Source organism: Mytilus trossulus, chromosome 7 (genome assembly GCF_036588685.1).
Source record: "Mytilus trossulus isolate FHL-02 chromosome 7, PNRI_Mtr1.1.1.hap1, whole genome shotgun sequence".
Taxonomy (NCBI): Eukaryota; Metazoa; Mollusca; class Bivalvia; order Mytilida; family Mytilidae; genus Mytilus; species Mytilus trossulus.
In genome coordinates, this window is record NC_086379.1 from 59,716,061 (window position 1) to 59,741,945 (window position 25,885).

A 25,885-nucleotide genomic window follows, 5' to 3' on the forward strand; every position below is an offset into this window, starting at 1 on the left:
TCAATTGACAATTTTGGTCAAACTGACTTATTTGTAGATCTTACTTTGCTGAACATTTTTGCTATTAACAGTTTATCTCTATCTATAATAATATTCAAGATAATAACCAAGACTGCAAAATTTCTTTAAAATCATCAATTCAGGGGCATTAAACCTGAAAAACCAGTTACCCACTTCGGCTGAAAATTTCAGGACAGGTAGACCTTGACCTAAAAAATACTGTAACTTCTTGTCTTATTTCCTCTAAATACTGGAGTTTTTGAGATATAAGCCAAAAACTGCATTTTACCCTGTGTTCTATTTTTACCCATGACGGCCATGTTTTTTGACGAAATAGAAAATAAAACACAAACTTTATTTTATACACCCTACTGATCATTCAGTTGAAGTTTGGTTGAATTTGGTTGAGTAGTTTTAGAGGAGAAGATTTTTTTAAAGTTAGCAAATATGATGAACAAATTGTGAAAAATTGTCATTAAAGGACAATAACCCCTTAAGGGGTCAATTGACAATTTTGGTCATTAGAACTTATTTGAAGATCTTACTTTGCTGATAATTTTTGCTGTTTACAGTTTATCTTTATCTATAATAATATTCAAGATAATGACCAAAAACTGCAAAATTTCCTTAAAATTTCCAATTAAGTGGCAGCAACCCAACAATGGGTTGTTTGATTCATCTGCAAATTTCAGGGCTGATAGATCTTGACCTAAAGAACATTTTTACCCCATGTCAGATTTGCTCTTAATGCTTTCGTTTTTGAGATATAAGCCAAACACTGCATTTGACCCCTATGTTCTATTTTTAGCAATGGCGACCATGTTTGTTGATAGATCAAATCTTCTGATACAATTTATAAACTAGATACCCTAAGGAACATTCAGTTATAGTTTGGAACTATTTGGCCTAGTAGTTTCAGAGGAGAAGATTCTTGAAATAGTTTACGACGACAGACAATGGACGACGACGGACGCCAAGTGATGGCACAAGCTCACTTGGCCCTTTGGGCCAGGTGAGCTAAAAATGCCACATTCTGTAAGTATGTGCCTGTCCCTAGTCAGGAGACTGTAAGTTAAAACATATTTATTTTTAGTGGATTGGAAACAAGCTATTACAACTTATATTAATCCCTTTCCACTTTGAGGGTAAGTGTGCTGCCTTGTAGCAGCATTAGCCTACTCTTTTTCAAAATCAACAAAAATGTCTTTTACATGCAATTAATGTTGCTCTCTCTTAACATGAGTGAGTCATTTATCGTCTTCATCTGACAAACTATCATTGTTTCTCAAGACCATACTCGCAAATGGTGTCAAGGGGGAGCTTAAAATTCAGCCTCTTAGCGAGGATTGAACCAGGAACCTTTGTGTTTGTAGTCTGATACCTTGACGACTGCACCATACCTTGACCACTACACCATGGCTCACCAGGACCTGTTATTTAGTGGTTGTCATTTGTTGCTGTGTTATGTATTTGTTTTTCTTTCATTTTCTTTGTATATCATTAAGCCTTTAGTTTTCATGTTTGAATTGTTTTTCAATTTTGATTTCAATTTTTTTTATAGTTAGTTGACTATGTGGTATTGGCTTTGCTCATTGTTGAAGGCTGTACAGTGACTTAAAACTGTTAATTTTTGTGTCATTTGATCTCTTGTTGAGTGTTATCTCATTGGCTATCATACCATACCTACTTTTTTGTATTAAACAAAACATTTAACATGATAAATGATGGATTAAAAATTAACAAACACACTTTCCAGAAAACATTATACCAACCATTATCATATGAGGGCCATAAAGAGAGCCCACATAGGCATTATGTCATATCAATATCTATTTTTTTCTCTTCTGAAAAGATATTTTTATTCTGATACTTTCACCATGTTGTATATTATTCAAAGGGAGGTAATCATTGTACTTTTTTTTAATAATGTGTAAAATTTGTTTATGCACAAATATTATAAAATGTGATGTTGGATGGTGTACATCAAATAGAAAGCAACTCTAATAATATACACACATAAAAGTTAGCTAGACATCAGTAAATACTTTTTAAGTTGAGATGCCATGTAATATCAATCACATTTTGTAGTATTCTAAAAGAGATTTTGTGTTGACAAAAAAAATATTGACTCCTTTGTCCTGTGATTGTATACCAAACTTTGTTCTGCAGTGATAGACAAATTAGAAGTCCAGCTCAGTCTTGGAGTTAATTTCTTAACATATCTTTTATAACAAAGTAGTTAACCATGCAACTACAAAAAGAAATAAGAAAGTAAGTAAGTAAATAGTTTATTATAGTGTAACTTTCTAGTATAACATCATTAATAATAAATAATAGTAATTATATACATTTTATACATGTCATGAAAAGAACTTAAAAATAGGGATTGCACAACCACTCCATTGGACATGCAAATATACAGAAATCACCTAGAAGTTCTAAAAATCTTCTTCAAGTTCTATTTTGGACATGTGTACACCAGCTCGTTGAGAATTTTGCCTTGCCTTTTCAGGGTGCGTTCCATCTCAGCGAGTCTAATGTTCCTGAGTTGAAGCTGTTTCTCAATTGCTTGTAGAGACTGTTGGAGTGAAAATGCCTGCTGCTCCTCTTGTGTTGGTGTTGTTTGTGTTGACGTTGTTACAAACATTGGAGGCTGTGTTGCTGGCTTAGTTGTTGGTAACAGTGGTGTTGGAGCAGATAGATGAGGTGGTAGTTGTTTGACCTTTTTAGCTTTAGTTGCAGGAAGAATTATTCTTTTTCTTTTGCCTATTTTAACTTTGGGAGAATTTGGTTGCGATTCAGATGATGAAGCTGGTTTAGGTGTTGATTCTGGTGGTGATAGAGGTGATGATGGAGAAACTGCATACTCTGCTTCATACTTCTTCATTAGGATGTAATCACCTGTCTCTAAGATCTCAGTTGTTTCTTGATTGTTGGAGCTATTCTTTACAAGTAATTTACTGAACTCTTGTGTAGCAGCTCTGGTGGCCATTCTGATTATAATGATTGATGAAAAGTATAGTTATATTTATATCATTACTCTCATTAATGAAAAGAACTCAATTAAAATAAACATTCTTTGAGGAAAATATAAACAATCCTTGAGAAAAAACACATTCTTTGATGTCAGAATGTATGTACAAGTAATTATCTTTTCAGGACATCAAACAATTCACAGCTTGTGTGCATTTTCTTTGATCTAAATTTACTATTATTCTATACTTATTTTCCATTTTCAAAAATTAAAGTTTTAATTAATAGTTATTATTTTAAGTTCATATATGTTACACCTTGTTTTACAACCCATATATGGAAATTGTTATTAGGTACTAATTTTTATTGTTTAAAAACGTTTAATATACAACAGTGACCAAATGTATGTAATTTATTTAAGGGGGTCTGATTGGAGGTGGTTTATTCTCATTTCGCCTTAGCTGTCAAATGACGAATACCATTATATTATGAATTGTGGATCTTTTATGTTTGAAAGAAAGAAATTTTTACCTACATACTGCTGGTCTAACCCTAATATCTATAAGTTTGATCAACTGTTTAATTCATGTAATATTGTAATATTAGAAAAACTATGTAAATTTATCAAAGTTATAAATGTGAAAGTCAGTCCTCCAAGTTAATTTCATTGTATTGTTCACACATGCTTGTAAAAATTGTACCTTATAGTTATATTTATGTATTTTCTCTATAACTATGTAATTGTAGTTTTATGAGAAATAAAGTATTCGTATATTCGTATTCGTCAAAATTTATATATAAAATTAATCCCAGTTTGCCTTAGTACAAATTTTCAGGTAAACAAGAATTAACTAAGGCGAAATGGGAGCTTCTGTAAACATTGTAATTAAGTTATCCTTGTTTGTATTGCAATCAGTTGATATTTGTAATTTTGATGTCAAATATTACCATGAAATACTATTTAAAAGAAGATATATTTTTTTTATATTTTGTTTACTAATTTGTGTCCCACTTTTTAAAAATGTGTTATTTTTAGTTCTTCTTTTTCTGAAATTGTATTTTTTTTTTTACTCAGGTATAATATTTTTAAACAAAGTCTTTGTAATCTTTAATTTAGTATTCTATTTTTTTTTTCTCTATTCTCTAAACTTTTTGTCCATTTTACTCTATATGGTCTCTTTTTTTCTGTCCATTTTTCTCATTTCTTCATATTTTTTGCCCTTTGTTCTCTATTCTATAAATCCCCATCCACACCCTCATTTATCAACATTTTGTCAATTGACAGAGGTGATCATAAATCAATCAATTGAAATATTGTTATTTAATTCAATTTATAAATCATACTGTTATTATTAGTATACATAGAAATTATCTTTTTGTGATTTGATACTGGATGTTTTAAATCTAGTATCAAATATGCAAAACCTCAACTTCAGGTTTAAAATGTTCAATTAAGAAGCATAATGTCATGACTGTAGTAATTGGATTAATGGAAGCCTTTTATCATGTTTATGTGGAGATGAAAATTAATTTAAATCTTTGAAAATAAAATTTAAATATATTAATTAGCTTCAATTAATATCTATAATTGATAAAGAACATTGAGAAAACAATCAAGATTCATGAGTAAAATATATACATTAATTCCTTAGTTTTATTTATAACCATTTTAAGTATATTTATTTGTTTTGTTGTGAGTCCGTTTTAATGCAATTTTAATTATGAAATGTTCTTCTACAAAAAAAAAACTTATGGGCTTACACACCATTTGCATTTTTAACTTTCTTTTTAACAATCAAATTGACATGTGTATTAATTAAATCAGATGATGGGCAACAGGTGTTACCTACACAAGACAATTCTAGGTCAATTTCCCTTGCAATACACATGTCAAACTTATAAGGAACCGATTAAATTATAGGACAAAAGAATATCTCAACAATGGTCATGATGATATCAAGTGTTTGGAGAGAAAATGGGACCATAAAAATTTGTAACAATTTCATCCACTATATCTACTAAGTACTGCCATAGCAGTTCTAGTAGATGGGCAAGATACATGAGATCTACCCAAGAAGATTTTTCAAGTCTCTCAAGTATTTTCACATGCATAGATATATGTTTGCCAATAAAAATTACAATTTTCTTAGTCCAAATAATTAAGACGTCTGGCAAGGCTATTTTAATCTTTTACTGGAATGCATCGTAGAAAGGCGTCCTAGAAAAAAATAATAATAGCCTTGCCAAACAGCATAATTATTTGAACTACAATTTTCTATGAAATTAAAAAAAAAAGGTATTGGCAGGCATATGACATTAAAAGACAGTGGGTCTCAATGGGGGGTTCCGATCCTGGATCCTGCTTACTGTTTTGTCGGATTCCTGTATTCCTGCTTACATGATGTACGTAAGCAATTCTAATTTTTTGTCATTTCCCTGGTCCTGATAAACCTCATTTCATGTTTTCACAACACAATAATTTGACTTTCAAGTGTCATGCTTACAAATAATCGGCAATCCCGCGTCATGCTTAGACCCCAATGAGACCCATGACAGACACATATATACTGATCATATAGTTGTTGCATCAAACATAATTGTTGCTACGCTCAAGCCTTCTCTACACTTGGTTAGATACAGGTATATTACAAGGACTAAAGTATACTACATATACTATATGTCTCAGCATATAGCTAATTGTCTGAGACAGTTAGCCTTAGAATGATCTAGACTGCTTAGTGAAATTATAGTGTAGGCTGTAGCAGCATACCACAACTGTAATTTTCAATTGTTCTTTTTTTTAACTATATATATCATACATTTCGTTCTCAACAGGTCTATTAGCTTGTTCAAACACGTATCATCTTTAATTTGGGTACTCGAGTTAAGTAAAACCTCAAGTACAAGTTTGACTTTTTCTTTCACATGGTAATCCATTTCTTGATAAAGAAAAATACCGAAAACTTCCGAAAATGGCGCTAAATTTTCCGAACGATCCATGTTAATAGGGGGGCTGCTTCATTTGTTCTAGGTCGGGCTATGCCCGGTTCGCCCTATCACGTGACCGGGTTAAATATGGCTGAAAATAAAACGAGTGGAACCGGCTGATTTAAAGATGGCGACAGAAGTTCACATTTATTCTGTTTTGCTTTCTAAGCTAGGGAATATAAAAGATGAACCTATTAACAATAAATATATATTTTTAAGATGCAGACTTTTTTTCTGGGGCCTAATATTCATCATAAAACGTTTCTCCGAGATAATTTTATGAATTTGAAAATAAAATATAGCATGGCAATTTAATATCGTCGTAGTGGACTAATTAAGTATCATGTATCATACTAGTCTGATTGACAAAAATCAATATTCACCTTTTAAATTCCGATAATTTATCTAAAATTGCACTTTCCGCCATACTTTTATGACCGGCTGATTGCTTGCCGGTTAGTGTACACCGGCGAGAGCGGCGTATGCCTATTTGCGCCGGCGGCTGATTTTACAGCAAATGAAGCGACTGTGCCTATACCGGAAGCGTCAACCGGGCTAAGCCGGGCTAAGCCGCTGTGGCAAATGAAGTACTACCAGGGCATCTCAAAATGAGAAAAGGAATAACACTTTCTCACTGAAGCAGCGAAAAAATTTAAAAATGAAGCGATTACTGATAATCTAATCATGATATGTTTTAATTTTCTTCAACTCAAGATCCTTGAAATCAATACAAATCTAAAAAATGTGAAACAGATGTAATAGAGTGATACATGTGTTCCATATTTTACTAAGGGGGAATAACTACCAAAGTCACGTGACCTTTTCTTATTTCCAGCAGGCGAAAATACTCGCTGCTTTGCTGCTCTAATCACAAGAATGACATCTAGAACATCTTCACGTCTTTTAAGATCTCTGAAAGTATGATAAACTTATCATATTGTTAACGAATTTCCTTGGGACATTGTAAAATAAGCTGTAAATATGGCAAAGTTTATCTAAAATGTTGTTGACCTTGGCGTTAGAAACAAACCATTATTTATCAACCATTTATAAAATAGTAGATAAAGTTCTAACATCACATAAGAATCTGACAGAATTTTCGATTTTTTGTGATCCATTTATTATATGCATGCAATGTATGACGTCTTCGACCTTTATCAATTATTGTTAATAGAATATTCTGTGTTCTCGCTTTATTTAAACTTTAATTTTAATATAAAGGCACTGGCTACGTTTACATGGAAATGTAACAATAATAAAAATGTTATTGTTACATTGGAGACTAAATGCCAGAACGTATGGCTGGGTAGAACCCTGATTAATTACGAAGGTAACAATATTGGCTTCAAGGCGACTTGAAATTTGACTAGGAACACCCTTTACTGTCAGGCATAAATTGGTTGTTTTTGGCTACCTTTAATGTTGAATAGATGTATTTACACTTGTATTTAAATTTGTCAGCCAGTGACTTTACCTAAAATCAAACAAGGTCCCGTTAATTTTGACATCACAATTTAAAGAACTTGAAGTCACAATTAAAACGTGATTGTTGGTTGATATCCAAAGGTTATTTTTAGCAGATCTAAGGTCATTCAGAGACCAAATTCAGCTTTATATCTTAATTGTAAATATGTTACATTTAATTGGTTAGAATTTTATTGTGATTTGATTAGATATCCTCATCATGATTTGTCAGAGGTCTCTAACAATTATAAAAAATAAATTCAGGTGATTCGTCGACAAAGTCAGTGGATTTTTTTTATCTTCTCAAACAAGTGATAAGCAAATACAAATTTTATCATCATGCGTCAAAATCTTAAATCTTTGTCGTGATGACAGAGTAATCTCTCTTTTGAATTATCCTCTCTTGTAAAATTATTATCACTATTGTAGTTTCTCCTTGTACTTAGATATTGTCAAAAATTGCTGTCAATGTATTTGGCAAGATATTTCTCTGTTATAAATCATGACAATCTAATTACGGCCATATTAATATTTACTGCATATTATTTCTTTTTTCATCCTATGTCACCTATATCTTAAATTGACAATGATGCCGAAATAATATGAAATTAAATCTCTAGTGTAAATCCCATGTATTTTATGTCCCGGAGCATGATACCAATTGATGTAATTTTTTGGTCAAACAGTCAAAATTTTAAAACTTCAGCAGTGATCTTCATGTAGCCTACTAAATTTGTTCATGGAGCCATCCCTGGCAAATGATCAGTGATTAAAGTTTAACCCTTCAAAGGAGACAACAAATTATACTTTTACAACCGAGAAAGTGATTCAGATGATAAAATGGATAGAGAAGATGACTTGAAATAAGAACAATCGGAAGACCTTCATTTTGCATTTGCCTGTGGCTGTAAAAAATAAAACTAATAGAATTTATTTTATTTCAGGATAAAATTGACAGATTTTTTAGGGCTGGCTAAAATTTTTGTAGGACTATTAAATAATCTTGCTTTGTCAGTCCCATGACCGACGCTTCCAAAAAAGTTTAAATGTATATATAAGAAGATGTAGTATGATTACCAATGAAACAACTCTCAATATGTATATTTGATAATGATACTTTCTGGAAATCAGTTGTTTTACATTTAAAAAGCTTGAAAAGCCTCACTCTTTAGTTTAAATGTGAAAGTTAATAGCCTTGAGTAAAGAAATATTGTATCATCTTTGTTTTACAATGTAATATAATCTGGATGATAGGTTTTATATATATTGACAACACTTTAGAGGTATAATCCGTATTCCGAAGTAAAAATAAAATGAATCATGTCATGAATCATTTTAATACATTGCATTTGTCATACAAGTTTTAATACATCAATTTTGCTGGTAAAAAAAAATATAATGTAGATGTTTCTGTTTGTCTGATGTTTACAGAATATGTATATATGGTATATTATTTTTATATTTTTAGGCTAGACTCTATGGAACAAGTGCAACAGCCACCTCAGATTCATCTGCACAGTTGTCTAAACAGGCACCAAGGGTATTTATAATTGTCAATAGTTTGCATTTGTTGGTCATTATAAATGTAAACAACTGGTAAAAGATTAGATTGGAAAGTTGAGTTGAAATGACAGTAAATAACAGTATATCTGTAAGCAACAGAGTTATAGAAAAATTTAAATAATTTTTAACTTTTTATGAGCATCTTTTTTAAAATTTATCCACATAGTTTTTGACTTCCTATTTAAAGCTATGTTGTAGTTTTACTTTTTAACTGAATGATTTCATTGTCTACATGTTCATACATGTATATCTACATTTGTACATTGGTAAGTGGCATTGAAAATTAAAGGAGCCATGTTTTATTTATTTGTTTTTTGATTTTATCTTTTTGTTTGCTTTATTCCAACATTTGAAATATAGGAATTATTACATAGCTTTTACATTTTTACCTTAAGAATTCAGCTTAGCTGTGGCTCATAATTTTTAATCTTTACCCTGAATCATTTTAACTATATTTATTTTTATTTCAGGTCACCAAACTAGACAATGGACTGACAGTAGCATCATTGGAAAATAACTCCCCTATTTCCCAAATAGCACTTGTAGTCAACGCTGGCTCAAGGTTTGAGTCATACAGTGATGCAGGGGTTACTCACTTTTTAAGAAATGCCACTAATCTTGTAAGTAGTATTGTTTTTGAGGTATTTTTTTAATGGAAGTTTGATTTGTAGCGATTGGCTAATTGAATTTTAACTTTGAATGAAGCAAAAATATGCTACATGTTATTGAGACACCAACCTAGCAACCCATACAAACAAAAGACAAAATAGATGCATATTAAATACCTATTAAAAAGAGACTACTGTTGACGTCTAGATGACTCTTTTTCTTTGTTTGTTGGAAAGCACTGAAGCATGTAATAGTTGTATTTTTTTAGAATATAGAATTAGGAATTGAAATGGGGAATGTGTCAAAGAGACAAGAACCTGACCATAGAACAGACAATAGCAGAAAGTCACCAACAGGTCTCCAATGCAGCAAAAATTCCAGCACCCGGAGTTGTCCTTCAATTGGCCCCTTAACAAATATATATACTAGTTCAGTAATAATGAATGCCATATTAAAATATTCACAAGAAACTAAAACATACTATACATATATACTTTTCTTATTTACATCTAAATAGTCATACACATGTAAATATATTATGTTATCAAGAACTTCTTAATGCTGTTTTTATTTTATTTCCCTTGCATACTTGAATTAGAGAAAATCTTGCAGTAAAGAGATGAAACATGAAAGAGTTTAAAACCATGCTGAAATTCAAACCATGATTATATTGAAACTGAAACCAAATGTTCAAATCTTTATATATCATCCTTTATATGGTGTTTAATATATATATATACTGTTACTTTTATGAATTAACTACATTTCAATTTTTTTTTAGAGTACATTGAATTGGTTAGATACATCCTTGGTCAGAGCAGTAGAGGAAAGTGGGGGAAATTTAGGGTGAGACTTAGTGACTGTGTCTTTGTTCAAAAGTTTTTGAAAAATTTGAAGCATCAATAAATCAGAAGAAGTATTTGATTTAGTGACCGGTTGTCACAATATGGTTGAATGTAAGATATTTTTCTATTTCTTCAAAAATATACAGCTTAAAAGGCCACTATGGAAAAGATAAGATGAAAATCTCTTATACAAATAAAGTATTGTTATTCTGTCTGTTCATCCTTGAAATAAACATCAGATTTAAGTCTTTAGGAAATAACAATAGTATTTTTAGATGCGTTGATGGTAATGCTTTTTCAAACTCATTCATTTCACAAAAGACAAAACCAAAAAAAAAAAATTGAGGTATTCAGTATTTTGGACTATTTTTCAATGATGATAATATTTTGGAAATGGACCATAATTTGCTATTGGGCTCCGTTTCCTATAACTATAGAAAAGTGATAAAATGTGAATTACTGTAAGAAAAGTTGCAACTACATCTAAAGATGCCATTATTTTTATCAACATACAAGTGTATGCTACTCTTCCCTAGAAAAAAAAAAAAAATATACGAATTTCAAAGATTCTACAACCGTATTTTTGTGTCGTTTCTCGCGTTACTTATTGCTTCCGAAGAGAATAACGCTGACTGATTTATAGATAATCGTCACCGGCAAATTCGTAACTTTTGCTTTCAAATAACAAAGAACATCGACCAATAAGAATAGTGAGAAGAAAATGCCGAGAACTATAAGTATTTATGTAGCAGATGTAAGAACAGTGGCGTGATCTTTGTGTCCGATTTCGTAACGCAATTTTTAGATGATGTAATCTGCTTTGTTGTAATAGAATTCTTAAAAACAATAAGCAAACATGAACTCTCGCGAGATGTTCAAACAGGTAAATCCGAGATGATTTACATTCTTGTTTTGATCTTCGTAATAATTAAGTAAGAAAATTACGTTGTCGTTATGCGTTACATTTCACACGAAACAGAAGTCCAGTTATTTATTAAAATTGTTTTTGTCCTTAAGTTCTAACCATTTCTGGTCATACGTGAAACACGTGACTAACATGTGATCACGCCATTACGGCCGGATGTACGAAATACTAGGTCTAAACATTGTTTTTGTTTCCAACGGGGTGGTCAAAGAGATTGCGCCGGTGGTCTGTTATTTTTCCTATGTGCATAATGTTACATACGATCCTGTGTGAAAATAAATGCCCAATGACTTGACAAAATCGATTTCATATTTGACAGACGTTAGAACACACTTCGTTTCCCGATAATGATGTGAAGAGTCCTTGGAAAAATCAATCGAAATTACGTCTCTTATCATTGTACCAATGCTCGTTGGATTGATTTAACTTCAGCAGTAAATATTACTGGATATTTTAGGTGAATAAATATAATTTAATAACAAATACATGTTAATATACCGTTACACTTAGAATGTGCAAAGTTGGAATCCTGTCACAGTTTTTAATTAATATTTTTTATTCATGTTCTACAAACACTTATCAGAAACGCAATAAACTTGTCAAAGGAGAAGTAAACTTTTACCATGCATGACTTGAAAGGAAGTACTTTATTGATTTTAGCCCACTAAAGTACATTTGTAGGTTAAAATGTGGAAACCATGTAGATGGTGTACAGGTCAAAAGTATCACATTGTGCCTATTTTAAAGATTTTAATTCCAAGTTAAAAGTTTTTTTCTTTACTGGATTTAAAGAATGTTACATTGCCAATGATTTGGAATAAATTGTATATAACTGGAATATCAAAACCAAATATAAATACATTTTTTTTGCTTAAACATCAAGATACAACGATTATGGTATCCTGTATCAATGGAGAAAATATGGAAAATTCTGAATAAATTGTACTAATTGTTTTCAAAACAAGCACATATTTAGGAGTTCTATAATACTGTTACATTTAAGATGGATTTTAAGAAAAAGTATACTGTTCAGATTATTTTAAGCAGATTTTGCAATAAAATAAAACTAAAAAAAATGCTTTCGGTTTCTTATGGTTTCCTGTCAGGTTTAAAAAAAACTTTAATATAACATTGAAAATAGATTTTAAATATTAACATGAAGCAAGTAACACTAGTAATGGTGTTTATTTATGCCTTTTGAATTATATTGTGCAAAATAAAGAAAATAAAGATTGGTTTCCTGTTTGGTTTCATGTCACGTAAACGGTGAATCAAAATGTAATAATTTTTTCTCGAAAAACTCAATTGTTCCATTCATACTATTCTAACACCAACACAACCCACAAAATAAAAGTTAAAATTTTAGAACTTATAAAAAAGGATACAAAAAGAAACCAAAGACCGAATACCAAATTATGGTCCATATGCTGTTATTTAAAGTGTGTTAAGGTGCATTTTCAAATTGTAAGATAGTTCGTTTTATACATTTAAAGAGTTGTTTTTTAGTCTGACTTGTACTTAGCTAAATGGTACTCATTTCCTAGATAATTTTATATAATTAATGTATGATAGAAAATTATAAAATGCAAGATCATTGAAATGAATAAGTGTCTCAATTATTTTGATTTCAAGCATTTGATATTTGTAGTCCTATATATATTGGGTCTCGCCTTTAGCCAACATGACTGTATTAATATGAAAACAATAACACTATAATATTATTTTATATATCAGGTGTACTGGAACTAGAGAGTATATGATATACAGTGCTGAAGCCTTGAGAAACCAGTTGTAAGTACATTATTATTATTTTTTTTAGATTTTTGTAAATAAACTCATCATAGATATCTGGACTGAAATTTTATATTTACTCCAGACGGGTGTTTTGTCTACGAAAGACTCATCAGTGACTCTCAAATAAAAAAATGTTAAAAAGGCCAAATAACGTAGGAAGTTGTCCCAAAGCATATTCCTGTTGTATCCATGTTGAACAGTCAGATTTACTGTTTAACTGAAAATTGTCCATTAAACAGTACTTTGACCATTGCAGAAACATCCATTACATGTACTATTAAGCATGTTCAGAAACTGTCTTCTTTTCTTTAAAAAAAAGGATTAATTATGAAGCAAAGGAATTTCTGAATTAAATGAAGAAAAAATAAAAGATAAAAAAATCACATCTGATTTATTATAGGCATATGGTACTAATGCTAATATATCTAATCTAACTTATGATGGGTCTCAGGTTACTATCTGCTTAAAATAGATTTCAAATGTAACAGTGAATAAATCATTTTGAAATTTTATGAAATCATCTAACTGACTAACCCTTGTGTATTTGATTATAGATTTGAGAGCCAAACAGCAGAGATTTTAAGAGATGTAGCATTAAATCCATTATACGATGCATGGCAGGTAGAAAACGGAACTGTTCAGCAACAAATGGTTATTGATATCGCTAATATGATTGGAAATCCTGAAATAAGTGAGTAATTTTATTATACCCCAGCTTTAAGAAAGGGGGGTATACTGTTTTACCTCTGTCTGTCCTTCCGTCCCATGAATATTTTTGTCGCATTTTTCTCAGGAACTACATTACAAGGATTTCTGAAATTTGGTTTCAGGGTTTATCTAAGTCAGCTATACCGTGTGATGCGTTTTCAGATTAATCACTTGACAACTTCCTGTTTACCGAACACTTGTATGATTTTACACATGATAGCCAAGTTGAAAATTTTCGTCACATTTTTCTCTGGAACTACAATACAAGGATTTCTGAAATTTGGTTTCAGGATTTATATAAGTCAGCTATACCGTGTGATGCTTTTTCAGATTCATCACTCGACAACATCCTTTATCGAACACTTGCATATTTTTACACTATTTATATTATCCACTTGCGGCGGGGGTATCATCAGTGAGCAGTAGCTCACAGTTTCACTTTTTTTTTTTGTCTTGTTCTGAAATTCTGGAAGTTTTGTTGTCAAAGCTAGAACTTAAGATGACTCTTCTAGGCCAAGGCTCAGTGTTAAAGTCAAAAGTCATCGAAACTAGTTTTCTTGTGTTTTGTAAGATCAATAATATAAATTATCATCTCTACTTTGTTTTTGTCAGTTCAGAGTTTTTATTTGAAATTAAGTTATACAAACCAAATGATAATATCTGGCTTTAACTAAAACTCAGAAAAGCTAATTTTACTGATTATAACTAGAGATCTATATTTGAATAAAGATATATTCTGATTTAATACATGAATACATGCTTGCAATTCTCCCATGTATACATCATGTACATACACACCTACCCTAGCATGGAAATGTAGGACAACTTGAACAGATAACTTTACTTGTAATCAAACACTTATATGTAACACTTACAACTTTTATCACGATTCTTCAGTTTTTTTTATGTATGTATGTTTATTTATTTTTTCAGGGTTAATGGAAATGATACACGAAGCTGCTTACAGGGATACATTAGGAAGATCACTTTATTCCCCATTTTATCATGTTAACAAATTTCAACCTGATCAAGTGAGTTATAATGTTAATTTAAGCGTGGATTCATTTATTTTCATCTGTACCAATTTTCAAGGATTGAGGAAACTTGCAATTTCCTTGTTTTGCCAAAGTCTACACCTAATACTATAGAAAATTTGTTATTTGTTGAACATTTAATTTTATGATTCATCTGTTATCTATGAAAAATTGGTTTCCAACTAATTATAATAAATCCATGGTATTTGAAACATGTAGTAAAACTAGTAAAACATTTTATCTTACGGACCTTAACTGGATTGAAATCATTATCAGTATAGCAGGCTGGACATTTTTGCCTGTGCATTCTTTTTATCAATTTTTGGGTGTTAAATAACTGGTGATCAAGTACACTAATGTTCTTTTATTATTATTCAGTTGAAAGGTTACCACAGTAAAATGTTTACAAATGACAGAATGGCATTAGTTGGACTAGGTGTGGACCATGACCAGCTGGTAGAAGAAGGAAAGGCCTATGTTCAAGGTCCCAATAGAGGAGGAGCTACCATCACAACACAAAAAGCAGTCTATCATGGTGGTAAGATATTCTTCAACAAAATGCATTTGTTGTCCCAGTTACCTGTTTAGCCTACAATCTTCCAATGACAAATGTCTTAGTCTTTCAACTATCTTTTAAAATTTGTATTCTTTACTCAACAGTTTAGCTTGTTATTAAAAGATCAGCTTTTTACTCGTCAAACAATTTTGATATAACTTCTGTCAAATTTGAAAGGGATGAATTTGATAAATGACATTATTGCAAAGATTTACTGATTATCTATTTTATTACAGATTATCTTAGATTACCATCTGATGAACCCATGACACATGTAGCAGTTGTGACAGAAGGGCCAAGGTAATAAATATACAATAGAAATATAATATTGAATTCATAGAACATTTTGACATTTGTTAGACCTAATGTGTTCAAAAACGGTGACCAAAGAACACATTAAAGTAATGGAAAACAATTAAATTTGCTTTAACTATTGTGTAAAACATACATGCACAAGACAAATAAGCTCCAATAATAATTTTGTAGTAATATCATCTATTTGTTGGGGGATAAGAAGTAAAATCACAAAAATACTGAACTATGAGGAAAATTCAAAACAGAAAGTCCCCCACCAAATGGCAAAATCAAAGAATAAAACACATCAAACGAATGGACAACTGTCAAATTTTATATAGTGTAAACTATTTCATTTAGCAGAAAATATGGAGTTGCCAATGAGACAATTATTCATTTAAGTGGAAATGAAGGTATTTCACTCTTGCGTTTTCAACACTGAACAAAATCCATACCATGAATTATATATTTAGACATATAAATATTAAAAATACATTTCTATCTACCACACATAATAAGATCAGTACTTGAATTTATTCTCTTTGCTTTACCAATAATAACTTTATAGAGAGTTCAGAAAACAATTAGAATAAAATGCTATGTGTGTTGGTATGTCTGAAGATAAGCATGAGCAACATGAGGATTTCATGATTTATATTTCATAATTTTTTTTTCCTGAAAATGAAATAAATCAATTCACATTCAACCCTCCACATGGAACACATTCTATTTTATGAATATAACTTACACATGCACATACTAAAAATACAAACATTCATTATTTATAAGTGTGATTTGTTTCCAGTTTGAGCAGTAAAGATTTATATGCAGTAGGTGTCCTACAGATGATCATGGGAACAGGCTCTCACATGAAATACAGTGAAAATACTACAGTCAACAGACTTGGTAAAGGTGTAGGAGAAGCTATTAAGGGAAATCCTTTTGCTGTAAGTGATATTTGTAAATAATATCCATATCACAATTTGAAAGAGTTTGAGGGGCAAGGCTCAGTAGTGTAGTTGTTAGCTGAAAAGCTTTTACCTATTTTCTGATGGTATTTCCCTATTTAAAAAAATATTAGATAACATGCACTTGTAACTTTGTTAGATGATTTATGCTTTTATTACTTTTATGAAAGTAGCCTTAGCGAATTTACAATGATTTGTCAGATGCTAAGTGAATATTAGCAGTTTGTCCTTTTAGTACAAATGTATCTTCTTTCCTACAAATAATTGACTGTTACTAAAATTCACCTTACATAAATAGTTTTGTTCAACCACATCAAACAAACAGCATTATAGGAAAGGTGTACACAACAAAAAAACACTTCTACATATTTGAAAATATATATAGTTATTGATTTCATCCTGTCTCAATGATTCTACCAAGAATGTGCTTCTTAGAAAATTGTGATTTTTCCATGAAACATATTTAACTTGAAGTTAAGGATATCAATTGCCATCTTTATTAAAATGTCTATTTCCTCATTTGGATGATTAATTCAAAATATTACTTGTATCTTTCAGGCTTCATGTATAAATGCTAACTACACAGATTCTGGTATATTTGGATTTTATTTGTGTGCTCAGGCCAAAGATATGGATCAGGTACTGTCTTTGTATGCTAGATTTAAAATTGATTCTGTATATTTTATACATTGTAGCAATGTGTGAGAGTTATTTGAAAACACCCCACTTCTACAAGAAAATTAAAAAAAAGAGACCTAACTATCCCTTTGTTTCTGCAGTATTATTAGCCCAGATTTCAGATTAAGTGTAAATAATGTTTAGCTTATTCTAAATACTGCATCCTTGTATGGTTAAATGTCTTTGTGAACCTTGTAATAATAAAAACTTGCATTCCTTATTTCAGAAGTAAGTTTCCTTCATGATGTTATGGTAATCACGTTAATTAGATTTCACATTTTGCAAGAGGTCACAGATTTACAAACATAAATAGATATAGAAGGATGTGGTATGCGTGCCAATGAGAAAAATCTCCATCCAAGTCACAATTTATAAAAGTAAACCATTATAGACAAAGGTCTTCAACATGGAGCCTTGGCTCACTCCGAACAGCAAGCTTTAAAGGGCCCCATGAAGTTATAGTGTAAAACCATTCAAACAGGAAAACCAACAGACAACTACTGAACATTAGATTCCTGACTTAGGACAGGTGCAAACAATTGCTGCAGGATAAATTTTTTAATGGCACCAAACGTTCTTTCTTATCTGAAACACTATAAATGCATCCATTAGTTTCTGAATTTAGCGTCTGACTGACTATATGTATTTAGCTTTTGCGGCTGGATATAATCCTTAATCAATCAGTCAATATTGTTGTCTCTGATATATATATATATAAAGTAAACTGTTTTATTATTTTTACAGGGAATTAAAGCTGCAATGAATGCATTTGCTAATGTCTCTAAGAATGGTGTAACAGATGAAGATGTTGTCCGAGGGAAGTAAGTATAATGTCAACAAGTTATATACAAGGACAGTGGGTTTATTTTTTAAAATTATGAATGTGTCAACTCAATAGGATTAGTTTTAATATCTCTCTTACACATTAATCCTTCTCTTCAGTTCTTACTTTTTTTAGAGGTACAGGTATTTAAAGGCAACAGTAGTATACTGCTGTTCAAAACTCATAAATCCATGGACAAAAACAAAATCGGGGTAACAAACCAAAACCGAGCGAAACGCATTAAATATAAGAGGAGAACAACGACACAACACCGAAACGCAACACACACAGAAACGGACCAAGCATCAGACAAAACACCACGAGAATAACAAATATAACATGAAAACCAAATACATGAATTTGGGATAGACAAGTACCGTGCCACGTCTTATCTCAATATCTCAAAAATAAGAGGAAACACAAACGACTCAACGTTAAAATGCAACACACAGAGAAACGAACAATAATATAACAATGACCATCTTCCTGACTTGGTACAGGACACTTTTAAAGGGGAATAAAAGTGGTGGGTTGAACCTGGTTTTATGGCATGCCAAACCTCGCACTTTAATGGCAAAGTTAAATATAACATTGAAATGACAACATAATATTACAGGACTACAATACAAATAAATAGGAGAACATATTAGACAAAGAAAAACATGATTAATAGATTAACAAAAAGCATCAGGTTTAAAATTCAATACGCTAAAAACGCGCCTTGTCCACACAAGACTCACCAGTGATGTATTTACTTTGTATTGTTGCTTATAACCACCAATAAGTGTATTTCTACTAAGATTGGAATCTGTCCCTTTGAATTAAGGTCAACAAAAAGTTCAATGAAACAGAGTCAATCACATGGGATGTTTTCGTCAATCTGATTGGTATATCAGGTTGTTAATCCCCTATGTTGCAATGAAGGACAGGAACTGTCCCTGAATGTCCAGCTGATTAGTCATAAACTGAAATCACACACTTGTGACTTTGCAAGAATTTAACAACACAAACTATTTAGCTGATTTTTTCTTCTTCATAATTATTTATTTGTCTTGTTTTGCCTGCTCTCTTCTAGCTTAAATAAGAAACTATTAATTATCTTTGACCCTCGAATTTCTACTCAAATTCATCCTTGTATAGCATATCTGTTTTGAAGAGAAAAAAAGTTATCTGAGCTTATCATTATAGCCTTGTAGCTAGAAACAATAAATTCCTTTGTGCAGAATATTAAACATAAGTGAAAATGGTGTCTACAATGAAATATTAAACAGCAGTGAATATTACTGTGGATTCATTTATTTTCGTGGGTACCAATTTTCGTGGATTAAGGAAATCTTACATACATGTGGATATTTAATTTCATGGTTTTGCTGAAATCTGTATACCAGCCTATAGAAAATTTGCTACTCGTTGAACATTTAATTTCGTGGTTTACCTGTTCCCACGCAATTCACAATTTTTGACCCGTTGAACTTTTTCAGGAATCAGTTAATGGCAGCCATTGGTATGAACACAGAAGATAGCAGTAATGTATTGTTAGACCTTGGAGAACAAGCTATTAACAGTAGTAAAATTACCACTTCAGCTGAAGTACTGAAAATGATTGATGCTGTACAAACATCAGATGTAACTAGTGTAAGTGGAAAATTAGTCACTATAAGTAATGCTAACTCTTCTTGTCTCCAACTCAGTTGACAGGAAATCTCGGATTAGTCAAATCTTTTTCATGGTTCTGAACTTTGTTCTAAATAAAGATATGTATTTCAACGCCTGATAAGTAAAAATTTTGGTTGACTGGACTTTAAGGAATATGCATATTAAGTACTTTTGATATATATCAATTTATATCAATTTATAGTTTATACCATTTATTACATTGAAAGAGATACTACTCAAACCAAACTCTATTATACAAGACATTATTTTGTGTTCAATTAGAGAAGATATATTTTCAATGTGTTTCTTGTAAAGTACATTTTAGAAAGTTAATTTCATATTTTGTTAAAATAAATTTAAACTAATAATTTTACCCACTATATTAACAGGTTGCAAAGAAAGTGATAAATGGAAAACCATCAATGGCAGCTATAGGAGATCTTCAAGTAGTACCATATTTAGATGAACTGAAGAAATAAAAATGTTACCATAGACTTTGTGAAGATCTGACATTAGCAAAATTTTTAACAGTGTTTGAAAATAGAAGAATGTGAACTGAAACTTTGAAAGGAACTTATTGTTCCTAACTATTTATGTGTTAAGAGATATAATATTTTATATGAAAATTGGTTATTTAGTAGATGGATAAGCTATTTAATTTATAAATGACCGGTGAAATAAAATGATTGATGTTTCAGTTTGTAATTCATAGAAGAAATTCAGTAAACTGCTGGTTGTCTCCCTTGCATGGAATACAGTTTGAAGAAAGACCGGTATTTTTCTGGTACTGTTGCACATTTGCTGTCAACACCCAATGCAGAGTTTCTTTGATAAGATGTCATTCAGAATAAGTGCTTTCTATATACTACTTATATTTGGTAAAGTTTAACTAGTAAGGCCTAATAAAATAATATGTGTGTTTCCTATTACATCTTTGAAAAAAGAGGGTAGATAGGTAGGGATTTTTATTTATTTTACAATTTTTTTTACATTGAGTGTTTGGAAGTATAATTCTAATTTTAATAGTGCTTATTGAAAAATGACCAAACAACTTTAAGGTAGGCTTTTTGTAAGCTCAAAATATATGATTTGTGGGAAAATAAGAAACACACATATTAATTTACTTGGCCTTAGTATTCATGTATCTGGGGTCCAAGCCATATTTATCACAACTACTTTTAAAACCAATTTAGTCAATGAATACTTATTGACCAGGATTTATGCTTTGGAAAGCTGACAATGAGTTTTCCATGATCAATATACTTTTTTTATATTTCCCAATGAAAAGCAATGTGAACACACATCATCTTTCTTTGGTTAATGGCTGGCTGTAAGTGTAAGATGCCACTTCAGTTTGACTGTGGAAATCAACTGAAATTTACAGATTTTACAGATTTTACTGGAATGTGACAAAAGAAACTTTTTTTTTTGTGGCAGAACTGAAGCCAGACTAGGAAACCAATTCAACATAAAATGATGTTTTATGTACAAAATCCTTTGGGATGTGTCACGAAATACAAGTTCCTACATAATACAAGTTCCAAATGGAAAAATATATTCTGGGATATTATTTCCACTGGAATAAATATTACAGTAGATGTTCTTAACAGAAATAAATAGCCCAGCAAATTTCATTATTTGTTCCAACAAAGTTACCAGTTGAACATCTGTTAGGCTGAACAAATAAATGTTGACAGTTCTTATATCCAGCAGCATAGGCATAAACTATTTGCAAACAAGTTTATATTTCAGAAGGCAGAAGACCTGAATGCTTCACCACTTGTATGCAGATACCTTATGTTAAACAGTTTTGGTCTGTAATATGTCCTTTGTCCTTACCACATTGTCATAGTGCATTGCTTGAGAAAAAAATGTGAGTTTTTTTGTAATTTGAATTTCTCACTTATTGAGTAATAGAATCTAGGCAACAGTAGTATACTGGTGTTCAAAAGTCATAAATTGATTAGGAGAAAACAAATCGGGGTTAAAAACCAAAATGAAGGGAAATGCACCAACTTTAAGAGTAAAACACAGGAACAACAGCAACAAAAACAAACGCCAACACACATAGACACAAATTATTTGATAACAACTGCCATATTGCTGACTTGGTACAGGACATTTTAAGAAAAAAATGGTGGGTTGAACCTGGTGCAAATATCTATATATGTCTACTGGTCTGTTAGACATGGTTCACTTTACCTCGACCTCATTTTTATGGGTCAGTCATCAAGGTTACAGTTTGGTGGTCATGTCTGTATCTCGGTTACTATAAGCAATTGGTCTACTATATTTGATGTATGGAATGATTGTAAGGTGCACATGTCTGACTGGCAAGTTTCAACTGATCTTACCTTTTATTCCATGGTTCATTGAAACACTTAGTTTTTGTGGTTTATTCTTTTTCACCAGTACTGTTAGCAAAATGGTCACTATATTTGGTATATGAAATGATTGTACATATCTTTTGGGTAGGCTTCATATGACGTACACCTTTATTTCATGGTCATTGATCAATGTTTAGTTTTCATTGTTTTTTCAGTTGATCATATACTATCAGTAATAAGTTTATAATTTTTTTGGTGTATGAAATTGATGTAATGTGTACATATTCGTCTGGTAGATTTCATTTGATCTTGACCTTTATTTTATGGTTCATTGAAAAATGTAGTTCCTTTGGTTTTGTCATTTTCCCAGGTGCTACTAACAATAGGGTCAATATATTTGGTGTTCATGTCAGTTTGGCATGGTTCATATGACCTTGCCCTTATTTTCATGGATTATTATACCCCCGCTTTAAAAAAGGGGTGGTATACTGTTTTTTATACCCCCGCTTTTAAAAAAGGGGGGGTATACTGTTTTACCTCTGTCTGTCCGTCCGTCAGTCAGTCCATCCCATGAATATTTTTCGTTGCATTTTTGTAGGAACTACAATACAATAATTTCTGAAATTTGGTTTCAGGGTTTATCTAAGTCAGCTTTACCGTGTGATGCGTTTTCAGATTGATCACTTGACAACTTCCTGTTTACCGAACACTTGTATGATTTTACACATGATAGTCAAGTTGAAAATTTTCGTCACATTTTCTCAGGAACTACAATACAAGGATTTCTGAAATTTGGTTTCCGGATTTATATAAGTCAGCTATACGGTGTGATGCGTTTTCAAATTCATCACTTGACAACTTCCTGTTTACCGAACACTTGTATGATTTTACACATGATAGCCAAGTTGAAAATTTTCGTCACATTTTTCTCAGGAACTACAATACAAGGATTTCTGAAATTTGGTTTCAGGATTTATATAAGTCAGCTATACCGTGTGATGCATTTTCAGATTCATCACTCGACAACTTCCTGTTTACCGAACACTTGCATATTTTTACACTATTAATATTATCCACTTGCGGCGGGGGTATCATCAGTGAGCAGTAGCTCGCAGTTTCACTTGTTGGTCATTTTTCATTTTTCATGGTTTTGTTAGTAAATTAGATACTATAAAAAGTTAGTCAACCATATTTGGTCTATGAAATGATTGGAGGGTGTACATGTCTGTCTGGCAGGGTGCATCAGACCTTGGCCTTATTTCCATACTACAATGTAATTAATTTTATGTATAAAACGTATATAATTGTTTTATGGATAGCTACACGTGTTAAATTGTAAAATACAAAATATAATGTAATTCAAAATTAGGATTAAAAATCAATTCTTCAGAGAACAATTGAAGGTCTTTCCACCTCGATAATAATAATGAAATTTAAAAAACGATGTTAGAAAATGTCACTCTGTTGATGTAATGTGGTAAATCACACTAATATGAAAAATAAGATTAATAGGTTTATGCAGAAGACTTAATTGTTTTATACTGAACCAGAAAGAATGTTTAGCAAAGGTCGAAATCTAGAACGTCAAATTGACCTTGACCTCAACTTTGAGGTCGTAGGTCAGTGATCTCAAATCAAAAGACCCCAGGTCAATCACTTGTATGGTTGTGGAGAAATACTGATTTTAAATACAAAAGGGGGGAAAACTCCTATAAGGGTTAACCAAAACTCTTCGACTCAAATAGGTTTTTGTAAACAGTTATTTGACAAACACATCATATCATTTACTGTCACCGTTTCTTTGGAATAGCGATAACAAGCAAAATTCAAAGTTTATTACATGACCTTGACCTCAATTTCCTTCAAATGGACCAAGGGCTTCATATCAAAAGACTCATATAAGAATAAGTGTTCGGTCACACAGGGTGAGTTTTGAAACACCCATTACTGTACAACATCATGGGCCAAAAATCCATTCGATATGTTGTAAGACAAAAAAGCATCTCAGACGACAGAAGAAAAACAAAAGGTCTTTCCAGGAAAAGTGGAAAGACTTATTAGGAAACAAGAGTAGATCTCAAGATTATGTAAATCCATTTCACTTCTTGATAGATCGTTGGTAAATTTTTAAATTAACATAGTCTTGTCTGGTACATTAAAGCAGTAGGTCAAATATATTTGGTGTAAGGTAAACATGTCTGTCAGACCGGGTTCGTTTGACCTTGACCTCATCATTAGTATTATACTATGATTAAACAATAGGCAGGCAAGACATCTTTGTAAGATACATGTGTCATTGGAAATCATACCATGCACTGAGTGCCCTTAGATCGCTTCTTGGTGTCGATTGTCTTTACGTAAATTGTATTTTTGTAACTCCTGATGATCTGAAGAGTCAATCCATTCCAATTGATCTACAGTTAGTTTTTATGTTGTGCTATTATAACACAGTTCCAGGTTAGGGGAGAATTAAGTGTTCACAAACTTTTCACACTACCACATCTTATATGTGCCTGTACCAATTCAGAGTCTGTAATGCAGTGAGTAGTCTTCCCTTTCTGCTTGTCGTATTATGAAGAAGAAAATGTGGTTTAATTGCTAATGAGACAGCTCTCCACAAGCGATCAGAATTTTTTTTTTTTCAACTACATAATAATTTTATTCATCAAATATTGCTTGTTACATAAACCATCAAGATTCCAAGCTTCTCTTGACGTACCCTGTTACAACCCACTGACTACCCAGGGAATAGTCAGCTGATTAAATTAATTGACATACATTTTTTACAAATCTCTATATTAATAATTTAAAAATATTATTCATTGACTATGTGTCTTTTTATTGAAAGTAACATTGGACTTATTGCCTTATGTCCATTAAGATTGGTATCTACTCTCTTTGTGTATTCGTTAATAAAAATTCTGAATACGTCTATGTTTTTTGTTTTCTGTTCAGATACATAGTACGACTTGTATATTGAAAAACTAATAATTGTAATAAAAAAATTTATCGGGTAATACTTGCTGTCTGTGATTTTGTATCCAAATATCATGTGTTGTAATTTTATTGAAAAATGTAAATTACTCTTTTTTAAAAGTTCGTTAAATTGTTGCCAAAATCTTGTTAAATAAGAGCAATTGAAAAAATAATGAGCGATCAGAAATTAACAACTATATGTCACCGTACTAGAAAAAAATATGACTTTCAATGATTTCTATTAGTTTTGAAAAATACAACTACATTTTGTTTAAATCTTGAAAAAAGCTCATTACGTAACTTTTCTTTTTAGGAACTTAAAACTCATTTTGTTCTGGACTCTTGCAACAAACCTTCTATGTTGCAATCAGTTTTCTGGCAAAATAAATAATAAATTGTAATTAAATACCGCAACAAAAGAGTGCACACACGGAAACATTGAAAGTCTGTTATATCAAGGTTTTACTACAATTATCAAACAAATTTAACAATATCAAGGTTTTACTACAATTATCAAACAAATTTAACATTATCAATGTTTTATGAAAATTATGTCAGGGTCAGATGAACTATCAAGACACTAATGTACACATTACAATAATTCCATACACCAAACTATAGTGGTTTTATCGTTAAAGGTACATAAGAAAATGATCAAACCTCAAAATCTTAACATGACCAAATGACCATGACAATGAGGTCAA

General features: G+C 31.3%; 2 protein-coding genes across 2 annotated transcripts in view; one reads left to right on the forward strand and one right to left on the reverse strand.

Moving 5' to 3' along the window:
* LOC134725444 (BRCA1-associated ATM activator 1-like) overlaps positions 1-5,921 on the reverse strand; it is a 39,428-nt gene extending 33,507 nt beyond the window's left edge. Inside the window, exon 1 of the mRNA XM_063589261.1 lies at positions 5,793-5,921. Coding sequence (XP_063445331.1) covers positions 5,793-5,910 — 118 coding nt within the window. The 5' untranslated portion in view covers positions 5,911-5,921. The remainder of the gene's footprint in view (positions 1-5,792) is intronic.
* Positions 5,922-6,734: 813 nt separating this feature from the next.
* LOC134725445 (cytochrome b-c1 complex subunit 2, mitochondrial-like) lies at positions 6,735-20,575 on the forward strand. The gene is made up of 14 exons (XM_063589262.1): positions 6,735-6,879; positions 8,894-8,965; positions 9,459-9,608; positions 10,379-10,443; positions 13,102-13,158; positions 13,716-13,852; positions 14,803-14,900; positions 15,282-15,441; positions 15,696-15,759; positions 16,559-16,700; positions 17,280-17,360; positions 18,144-18,220; positions 19,704-19,857; positions 20,268-20,575. Exons 1-14 carry the CDS (start codon positions 6,838-6,840, stop codon positions 20,355-20,357), a joined length of 1,389 nt encoding a protein of 462 aa, XP_063445332.1. The 5' UTR covers positions 6,735-6,837; the 3' UTR covers positions 20,358-20,575.
* Positions 20,576-25,885: the final 5,310 nt, after the last annotated feature.

What these genes read in the sequence shown, in the direction of transcription:
- LOC134725445 (XM_063589262.1), top strand. Translation starts at nt 6,838, where the DNA reads ATGACATCTAGAACATCTTCACGTCTTTTAAGATCTCTGAAA. An exon ending in GTCTTTTAAGATCTCTGAAA is followed by an intron (nt 6,880 to 8,893) that starts GTATGATAAACT and finishes TTATATTTTTAG; the next exon opens with GCTAGACTCTATGGAACAAG. An exon ending in ACAAATTTCAACCTGATCAA is followed by an intron (nt 14,901 to 15,281) that starts GTGAGTTATAAT and finishes ATTATTATTCAG; the next exon opens with TTGAAAGGTTACCACAGTAA.